The sequence below is a fragment of the Lathyrus oleraceus genome, chromosome 5 (genome assembly GCF_024323335.1).
Source record: "Lathyrus oleraceus cultivar Zhongwan6 chromosome 5, CAAS_Psat_ZW6_1.0, whole genome shotgun sequence".
Lineage (NCBI taxonomy): Eukaryota > Viridiplantae > Streptophyta > Magnoliopsida > Fabales > Fabaceae > Lathyrus > Lathyrus oleraceus.
In genome coordinates this window covers 499,072,639-499,084,074 of record NC_066583.1, presented here as the reverse complement: position 1 = coordinate 499,084,074, position 11,436 = coordinate 499,072,639, and the positions used below count along the sequence as shown (strand labels likewise).

The following is an 11,436-nucleotide window of genomic DNA, read 5'->3' as shown; positions in this document are numbered from 1 at the left end:
GTATATAAAAATTATTTTTTAAAGAATACTGACTATAATATGTTTTCATATAGTATGCAATTAAGAAAATATTTTATAACTATAAATTTAATTAAAATTAATATTTTTTGTAATATTGTTGGAATAAAATGAAAACAAATTATAAGTTATAAACTAATATTTTTTCATACGCTTGTTTGATCACGTTGTTTTTGCGATGCTTAACAAATTATTAGAATATAAAATTTTTACATTAGACAAATATTTGTCACTAATTAATTAGCTAAATTTAGTAAAATTTCAAATATTATTCATATAAAAATGACAATATATATCAATCTAGACTTAGATCTACGACAAATGTCAATATTAACCTATCCCAAATTCAAACCCGAACCTTGTAGTCATGTAAGATATTTTAGTGGTTATTGTCACTTTGTTTACAAGTGAAAAAATTTAAAATAAAAATAATACTTATATTAAAATAATTACTTACTTATGATACAAGTCATATATGACAAATATTCATCATTAAATAATTAATTCTCTTTAATATTATCAACATAAAAATAAGAAATATAATATGACACTAACTATTATTTTAACATATTTTGATTAATCTATTTTTTAAAAATAATTAAATTAAGAAGCTATTATCACAAATTAATTAATTAAAATTAACATTTATTTCATTTCATTTTTAAAATGATATTTGTTGTAATATACACATTATAATTGTTTTTCTTAAAATCATACATGAGACATTGATCTAATTTATAAAGTTAAAAACACATTTATATATGTCCAACTTGGACCAAGACTATACTCCTTCCTTAAAAACCTAGTGCAATAAGTAAAAGATGATTTACCTTCATCTATAAACTCAAGGAAGATTCTAGAATCACGGGAATAATCATAGACATGCCATACGAAAGCACTTGACTCTAGAAAATGATTGAAGGAGAACAATCAGATAACAAAATAAATTATAGTCTAACACTGGTTTATTTAGACAATGATCTTACATTAGAATATTCTAGGCCCCCTAAAACCTAATAAACTTCTATAAAAAGGAGCAGTAAAATATCAAATCGAGATACATATATTGTTATACATGGAATATTTATCACCTGTGATAGAAACATTTGGACGTCGAAGTGTTTACATGTATCACCTTTATCAAGGCGACAAACCATGATTAATGCTACTTCCTAGACTTGCATGCATCTCACCAACTTCACAACTACTTGAACTAATCCTTACTAACAAGGTCTATATATTTTAAAAAAATAATGTATATTGATAGTTCTCATATAAATAATTTGTCACAAATCAATTAGTTAGATTTAATAATTATTTGATATTTTTTAAGAAAAAAATATAATAGTTATAATATATGAATTATAATTTTTTATAAAAAGCATTCAAGATTCATGCACAAATGTATTTTATAAATTTAAAAATGAATTGAAAATATATTGAAAAATAAGATACATGTATTTACCGATGATAATTATATGAAAAGTTCTAGATAAATATTTTTTATCGAGACATTGAAAATTTATTGAACAAATAGGTCACTGATAAGTATAAAAGAACATGAAACAAATAATTTCAAGTGATACATAAAAAAATGTGATACTGATATTTGTTCATTTTAACAAAATAATACGGGACAACAAAGTTTTCTTCGATAAATTTATTTAAAAACTGGAAAAGTTTTTAAGATTGATGATATAAAAAATTGACATATTTATCAATAATACTTTTAAAAAATCACTAATACATACAAAAAACACGAAACTAATATTTGAATAAAAAATTATTTCCCCATCCAATTTGTTCTTGACAACATGATCCCTGTATTCAATAACTAAATTATGATAATTATAATTATTGAATTCAGTTATGTTGAAAGTGTCTAACTATTTTATTTGTATTATTTATATAATTATTTAACTATCTTAATTTATTTTTTTGTTATATTTTAATCAATCGAATATATTGTTTAGTTTATATTTTACTAACATTTATACAATAATATTATTTATAACAATCTTGTGCGATAACACTGGTATTTACAAGTTTGACAACAAAACATAACACAAACATTGTTAAACAAAGTTGTCTAAGATATCTGACAACAAATCATAAAACAAACATTCTTAATAGTCATATATAATAAGACCAAAAATCATTCACAATTATCATATATTTCTATTCAACAAAAGATCATGTCTATATCTAAAGTTTTTTGGGTTATATCCCTTATTAGTCTCCAATTTTCATTGGCAAAATGTTATTCTACAAAGGGTCTTGTTCCAGCTTTGTATGTTTTTGGTGATTCAACTGTAGATGCTGGAAATAACAACAATTTGAATACTGTTGCTAAAGCTAATAATTTCCCATATGGCATAGATTTCAATAATTGCTCTACTGGAAGGTTTAGCAATGGCAAAACCTTTGCAGATCTTATTGGTATCATTACTATTTATTATTATGATACTTCTTGAAATTTACTTTTAATCATTATGGTTTCTTAAATTGCAAGAAAAACAATTTCTAAGATGAATTTTTGCAGCAATTAAATTAGGTTTACCAATGCCACCTCCATACATCGGTATTTCAACAACCGAGAGATATCAAATAACGTCGGGTATGAACTATGCGTCAGGCTCATGTGGAATCTTGAATTCAACAAGAAATGTAAGAAAGAAAAAATTTAATGTATATATTTTATTTTCTGTATATGGAGTAATAATAACTGCTATAAGTTTCTAGGATTTGAATCCTAGTGTTAACTTTCGACTTAACATATCTATGTTTTTTCTTCAGCTGAGCTAGTATATGTGACACTTATGCACGTTTTCGATCATTTATAAAATGCTGGTTACTTACCATATGTATATTTCTATTTTTTTTTTGTGTATAAGGGAGAATGCTTGTCATTGGAGAAACAAGTTGAATATTTCACCTCAACAGTGATGAATGATCTTCCAAGAAACTTGCAAAGCAAAACAAAATTGAGACACTACTTATCAAAATCTATATTTCTTTTATCAACCGGTTCCAACGATTACATTCTCAATTATTTTAAACAAGAAATGGGAAAAAATAAAATGATTAATCCTGAAGAATTTGCAGATTACCTTATCGACCAACTTGGTTCAAATATAAAGGTAAGTTTTTAAGTTGACTTAACATTAACAAAAAAGAAATTCAATTTTGAACCAATTTTGTTGCAATCATTATTTTGACGCATTCACATATTCGTAAACCCTAAATTTTGAATTAAGATTAAACAGATTAAATTCTAAGTTAAATCATTTTTATTTAATAAAATTAAAAATAGTTATATATTTATACTATTTATACTATTTGATCTTGATCTAATACCTGAAAAATGTTGAATGCCTGAATGATCCAAACTTTGACCGAAATGAATCTCATTTTTGATATTTCGTAGTGTTAAGTTGTAATAAAATAGAATAAGACCAAAAACTCAGAAAAATTGAAATTGAGATTCAAAAAAATTCAATTTTTAAATATATAAAATCAACTTTTCACTAACTTTTTTTACTACAGAAAATTTATGATCTAGGTGGAAGAAAATTTGTTATAATTGGCCTTGGTCCAATTGGTTGTATCCCAGGTTTCATCATAAAAAAACCACATACTCAAGAATGCAATGAAGTTATTAATCAAGTAGTTAACCTCTTCACAAACAAGCTCCCAAGAAAACTTCAAGAGTTGAAATTGAAAGCCAAACTCTCAGGATCACTATTCACTATTTTGGATAGTTTTAAATTGTTCAGGAAAATACAAAACTCCCCTGAAAATTTTGGTGAGTTGATAAATAATTAATTTTAGTTGTAAAAACACTATAACATGTTTTTTAATATTTAGTAACACTTACATTTTCTATTTTTAATGTTTAGGGTTGACAAATATTTGGGATTCATGTGTTGGAGAAGGAGGAAACCCTTGTGAAAATCGAAAGGAATATTATTTTTACGATTTTGCCCATAGCACTGAAGCTGTAAATGAAATATTTGCTAATAAGTGTTTTGGTGGAAGACATATATGTTTTCCTATGAATATTGAGAAATTAGTTCATGCACATTAATGTATCTATATTGTATCGAAATTATTTTGCCAGTTTTTGGCCATAGCACTGAAGTTGTAAATGAAATATTTGTTGATAAGTGTTTTGGTGGAACACATATATGTTTTCCTATGGATATTGAGAAATTAGTTCATGTGCATTAATGTATCTACATTGTGTGGAAGAGATATTTTGCCAGTTTTTGTTTTTTTCTTCTTTCAAATCGCGTGAAAGAAAGATGGATCAGAGTTTTTATTTTGGACGTTTATGAAGAACAATGATAAATTCTCGATTTATTATGGATTTATTGTTGTTCTTGATTGGTGGGAGACAATAGATGATTTTTATGGATGAAGAAAATTGTTAAGAAATATTCTGGATTGAAGAAAATATGATAATGTGACCAAATCAAATTTCACAAAAATTATAATTATGGCTTATAGATGATGATAAATGGAGGAATAATGGTAAAATTTAATTATAGAAAATATTTTTATAGAGAAATAATGAAAAATATCATCATTTATGTTAAAGATGATCATAATAAAAAAATCTCATGATTTTGCTAAGTTGTCATGTCAGGTTGGCAACATTTAACGTTTTTTTCAAAAAAATTAACAAAAGGGACCAATAATGCCAACAAAACTAATTTTAAGGGACCAAAGTGTACAGTTTTTTGGTTAAGGGCCTAAAGCGAAACATTAAATTAAGTTAAATGACTTGTTGACTAATTATTCCTTTTTTATACCATATTTTTCAAATATTCGTAATAAAGTATCAGATTTATCAAAAAAATTGATAATGTTAACTTCATTATGTTTGTACCTTATTAAAATTGTTAAATGATATATGATATCATGACATGAGATTGAAGGCTTATATGCAAAAGATCATGTATGACATGCATTATGGATATTGATCATAAAATGACTTGATGCACAAGTTATTAAGATTGTTGGTTGTAACTGTCAGAATAGAGTTTTAAAATTCTGTCATGAATGTTATTATACATCTAGTGCATAGGAGTTATGATGTAGTTCTCTAACTAACTCATATAGAGTAAATAACTTGTGATTTATCGTCCAATCCCTACTTGTACTTGTCGTAACAAGTGTGCTTGTGAAGCTATGTGCAATGCAAGCAAATATCACACAACTATTCATGCGATCAGATTCTCGACTGAGTTGAATCTCAATTTTGTTGTTGTAAAATCTTAGATATTACTCATGAGAGACAAGAAAACTTCAATGAATATGAAGAACCCATTTCCCTTGTCGAATATGCATAAAAGTTCAAAGGAAAATCTTATTGCTCATGTTTTTTTCCAAAACGCAACGATCGATACATTGTATGCCAAGCATGGATTCCCTCCTCATATTGAAACAAAAGTTTCTAATCACACTTCCACAGGTGGCAATGATCAAAATTTGGAAGTCTTTTCACACATCAATTAACAAAGATCAAAAGCATCATCAATTACTTCTAAATAATATGAGCAACTCATGCATTTGCTTCAACATATGTGAAAATGTACCTTCATTTTATTTAAACCTGATTTCTGTATCAAAACTGTGTCAATCACTTGATTGCACAGTCGAGTTTAATGGTCTCTCTTGTTTCATTTAAGAATGGAGCACCAAGAAGATGATTGTTTCTGGTGACAAGGTGCAAGACTTGTATTAATTATTCATGTCAAATAAGATAATGGGTAGTTCTAGCATGAATCATGTTACTTTACCTGATAATGTCATTTGGCATTTTAGACTTGGCCACATATTTGTATATCGTATGAATACATTACACATTCAGTTTCCTTTCATAAATGTTGATCAAAAGTCTGTTTGTGATGTGTGTCATTTTGAAAAACAGAGGAAATTTTCGTTTTCAAACAGTTCTAGTAGAGCTTTACATCCCTTTGACCTCATATATTTTGACATTTAGAGGCCAATTGTTATTTCATCATTCACGGACACACATATTTCCTAATTGCCATAGATGATTGTAAGCAGATTCACATGGCTAACCCTTATGAAACATAAAGGTGAAACTAGAAAACATGTTATCAATTTCATTAACCTCATTTGACTCAACATAATCACAAAGGTAAATCCATTCGAACTGACAATGGGCCAGAGATCAAAATCACTTCTTTATATTTTTCTCATGGAATTATTCATTAAATAAACTCTGTAGAATCCCCACAACAAAATGGTTGTGTTGAAAGGAAACATCAACAAATTTTAAATATTGCTCGAGCCGTTCTTTTCCAATCTAATCTACCAACAACATTTTGGTCATATGCAGTCCTACATGCTTTATTTATTATGATCTGAATCCCCAGTCTTGTTCTTGACAACGAATCTCTCTATTTCATCATGACTCATCAAAGTTCCAACTTGCATGACCTAAAATTGTTTTCATCTATTGTCTTTGCTTATACTTTGCAAGCACATAGAAATAATCTTGCCCATAGAGCAAGAAAGCGTGTCTTCCTTGGCTACAAGACTTGTATGAAAGGTACATACCTCTTTGATATAAACAACAAATATATTTTTGTCTCAAGGAATCTAATACACCATGAACAAAAATTGTCTTATCAACTTTCTTCTTCCCTTACAACCTGAACTTACCACCCAAAATTTGGCCATTTCACTACACGTGATCCTACCAACGTCGATCAAACACATCAGTTCATCATATTTTATAATAAACGTCTTACAGATTATCCAAATATGCTTGAACCTAGACTTGAAACCTCACCTACTAACTCTAACAAATCTATTGAAACTGAACTTGAACATGATAATACACCACCTAATGAATCTCCACACCTAGTTCCCACCAATTCAAAAAATCACATTATACCTACTTGATAAAAACATACTCCATCATATTTACACTACTATGTGTACAATTATTCTTCAAGTCACAAAGACTCATCATTTTTATGTATCCTCTATCTTATTGGTTCATTCCATTCTTTTGCTCAATTGTCCTCATCTCAAAAAACATTTTCTATGTCTATCACTAATTGTTCTAAACCCAAGTCATAATTATAAGCATGTAAACATGATCATTGGTTAAAAGCTAGATAAAAATAATTGGAAATTAGTTAATAAACTATCACATGTGAAGCCTATTGCTAGAAAAACATGTTTATAAAGTGAAGCACAAATTTTATTTCTCTATTGAAATACACAAAGCTAGATTGGCGGCCAAAGGATACAATCAAATAGAAGGGTTGTATGTTTTTGATACTTTCTCCCCTGTAGCAAAATTGACAACAATCTGAACCCTAATAAATCTTGTTTTTCTAATGAATTGGAACATTCACCAGTGAGAAGTTTGCAATGCCTTCTTGCATAGAGATTTGAAAGAAGATGTTTACATAAATGTTCCTGATGGTGTTTAAGACAATCCAAACCAATTATGCAAGTTACAAAAGAGTTTGTGTGGCTTGAAGCAGGCCAACCGAAAATGGTATGTGAAACTGGCTCAACTTCTTATACAAGAATGTTATCATCAATCTACCTCTGATTAGTCCTTGTTCACTCTCAAACATGGTGATATTTTCACTTCCCTCTTAGTGTATGTTGATGATATCATCATAGAAGGTATTTATCTTGTAGAATTCAAAAGAATAAAAAACATCCTAGACAAAAGTTTCAAAATCAAGTACCTTGGTATTCTCAAATGTTTTTATAGGATTAGAAGTGGCTCATTCTAAGTCAGGTATATGCATTTCTCAAAGAAACTATTGCCTAGATCTTCTTGGATCATCTTGGTTTCTTGCATCAAAACTAAACATAAATCCTCTTGATCCTTCCACAGAGCTTCACCAAGATGACAATCAACCATTTGATGATATTTCAACTTATAGAAGGCTCCTCGATAAGCTTTTGCATCTCAATACCACCAGACGTGACATTATCTTAGCCACTCGACAATTGAGTTAGTTCCTGAATTCACCAATTATCACTCGTTTCAAAGCAGCCTGAAAATTAATTAGATACTTAAAACAAAGCCCTAGTAAAGGTATTATGTTCCCTAGAAGTTCAGATACACAAATCAGAGGCTATGTAGATGCCGACTGGGCAGGCTATTCTAATTTAAGGAGATCAACCACTGGTTTTATTTTCTTCCTAGAAAATTCAATAGTGCCATGGAGATAAAAGAAGCAACCAACCATTTAAAGGTCATCATCCGAAGCTAGTGTATATGAGCTATGATGTAGTTCTCTAACTAACTCATATAGGGTAGAGAATCAAAGTGTAACAAACAAGTTCAATAATCAAGAGTTTTCTCATTCTTTCTTCTTTCCAAGATCCTTCCATGGGATTTTTCATGGAGCTTTTGTTTATTCAACAGAAATCTTCAAGGTTCAATGGTCCAATATATGAAGTGGAATGAATTAATCAAATCTAAGTTTGAATAGAAAAGAACCATTCGTATAATGAGATTTTTATGTAATTATAATTAATTTAAAAATGGTTGTTATGTTCAAATAAATGATTTATTATTCAAAAACACTTGAATGAGATGATACGAGTTTCTTTTATTGAAAGATTGCTCTATAGTATTTGATTTATTTATAGAAAAACTATCATCATTGATTTTAAATATATAAAAAAATATTTATTCTAATAGCATATAAGAAATGATTTTAAATTTAATACAAAAAAAGTTTGTTGTATTTAAATATGAAATTAGTGTTTTGAATTTAGCGCTACAAAGTGTCTCTTTTAACTTTATCATAGTTTTTAGGTTGGACATGAGGGAGAAATTTGTTGTAATATGTGGTCTTTTCAGATTCTATGGACTACTCATAGAGAATATTCTAATTATATATATATATATATATATATATATATATATATATATATATATATATATATATATATATATATATATATATATATATATATATATATATATATATATATATATCTTTATTACGAAATAAGTTTATATTAAATACCAAAAAAGAATTGTGCGTTTAAATACAGAACGAGTGTTTTAAATTTAATGATATATAGTAATATGTTTGTTGTTCTTTCTAACCTAAATACATCATATAAGAAAAATTATTAAATTACAATTTTAAAAAAATGTATCCATGAGTAATAGTAAATATGCGAGACTATCTCAAAATCCACGAATACACGTCTTACTGATACTCACACGAATATGTATGTGATATTTATTAAACAGGGCATGTAATAATATATGTGCTAATAAGAATCCATCGCGTCCCTATTTCTCCTCAACACGAACAACATGTTTACCTATTTGAAGCTTAATTAAAAAATAAGATTACAGTTTTATTAAAAACATATATATTGAATAATTGAGAAAATAGAAGATATATAATAATTGTAAAATAATGTTATACCGATATTTGAATGAATATAGTGTGTTTTCAAAAATAGGAAAATATTTTAAATTTAGTTATATGATATGATTAACTGATGTTTTTTTTATTAGACGAAAATTTAAATATATTTTACATTAACAACTAAACTTTTAAAAATAATTTAACAATTAAATTAAAAAAGTACTTAATTCATCTCATAAAGAGTGTCACATTTTTATTTTTTTCTCGAAATAACTGTTTATTTATGCAATATTTATTATTACTACGTTATTACTATATTTTTATTTATTAACTTATATTCTATTTAATTATTTAACTAATTATAAAATAAGAATATTTTAGTCAATAAAGTTAAAATTAATCAAATAATTAATTAGATACAAGATATGGTTAATAATAAGAATTATAGTTATAATCATACTTGATTGCAAAAGTAAAATAAACACATATGAACATACAAATAAATAGAATCTTTGACATGTTGGTTTATCCATAATAATATGAATATCTGTATCCAAGGCAAAAATCGATATGAATGAGTGATATATAAATATGTGATATGTGATCATTTGGAAAAATGTGTGATTTTGTGGAAACGATAGAGACTAGTAGGAATTAGTTAATATTTTTATTGATTTTATTTGATTAAAATAATACAATAATAATAAAATAAGAGAAATAATGATATTAGAGAAGAATGTATAATTATTAAAAAAAATAAAGGAAAGAAAGAAAAGTAGAGGTGAGTTGAGGGGTAAAAATGTGAGAATAGTTACCAAACCTGTGAGTACGTAGAAGCTATGCAAATTGAAAAGGAGACAAGTGTGAAAGAAGGAGAACAAAGACTTGAAGGAGAAGAATAACACATCAAAATTGATTAGGTGTTATAAATTCAGGTAAGTGGGAGGGGGATTACTCTAATAATATAGAGGTTATTGCATGAAGGATAGAAAGTGATCATCATCCTCCTCTAGGTTTTTCTCCATTTATGTGTTTTGTAATACCCTAATTTTTAACCGCGTGTAATTTTAAAAGGTACTATTTCCATAAATAAGTCAATTAAAGTTTTCCCTTACAAAAATATTGCTTCTTTGTTTTTTAATATATATAAGATATAACAAATCTTGTATTTAAATTCATTTTAAGTGCACAACATTTATTTATAAAAGAAATTATATAAACAAGATAGAACATAATAACATATTATCTATAGACAATGACTCTGAAAGAACGACTCTGAAACCTAATCCTAAGGACGTCTCTAAGTCTTGGGGAGTCTCGGGCATACCATGGAAGAACGACTCTGAAATTCTAGTTAACAGACTATCGATGTCACACAGGATGTTATGACATCCGATTCTGCGCAGACAGGAATGTATACAGCAGGTAAATGTAAGTGCAGTAAATAACACAAGGAATTGTTTACCCAGTTCGGTGACAAACACACCTACGTCTGGGGGCTACCAAGCCAGGGAGGAAATCCACTATTAGTAGTATTAATTCAGGCCTTAAACCAACTGTTTAATTCTATCACTTAATACCTACCCAATGCAATTTCAATCTAAACTAAGACCAGAGTTCCTACTCACTCCCTTTCAATCACCACAGTGATTACAACCTTTAATTGGATTAAAGTTAATGACGAAGTAATACTTCAAACAACTCTTTATTGTGCTTAACAACTTTAATCAAGAAATACAGCACTCACGCTTAAAAGCTTAGAGTGACACAACACTTACAACTCAATGAACACCCTAGTCCAATGCAATCATCTAGGTGATAAATGCTTGGCTCACAAGTTAAACCTAATACAAGACACAAATAAACATACAGCAGTGAAGTATGATGGTATAATAAATTCTTCACGCTTCAAACCCCTGAGTTGCTGAAAGTAGGATTTCCATCCTTTTATATTGCAGCACTTGGGCCTTGTACTTGTATTTCCTAAAATTAAGGTTAAGCAAGTTAATCTAATTTC

General features: G+C 27.8%; 1 protein-coding gene across 1 annotated transcript; it reads left to right on the top strand.

The window, feature by feature from the left end:
- The first annotated feature begins 2,213 nt into the window (after nucleotides 1-2,213).
- Nucleotides 2,214-4,105, top strand: LOC127085731 (GDSL esterase/lipase At1g71691-like). Its single transcript, XM_051026243.1, has 5 exons — nucleotides 2,214-2,457; nucleotides 2,561-2,685; nucleotides 2,913-3,158; nucleotides 3,565-3,823; nucleotides 3,918-4,105. The coding sequence occupies exons 1-5, from the start codon at nucleotides 2,214-2,216 to the stop codon at nucleotides 4,103-4,105; spliced, it is 1,062 nt and encodes a 353-aa protein (XP_050882200.1).
- Nucleotides 4,106-11,436: the final 7,331 nt, after the last annotated feature.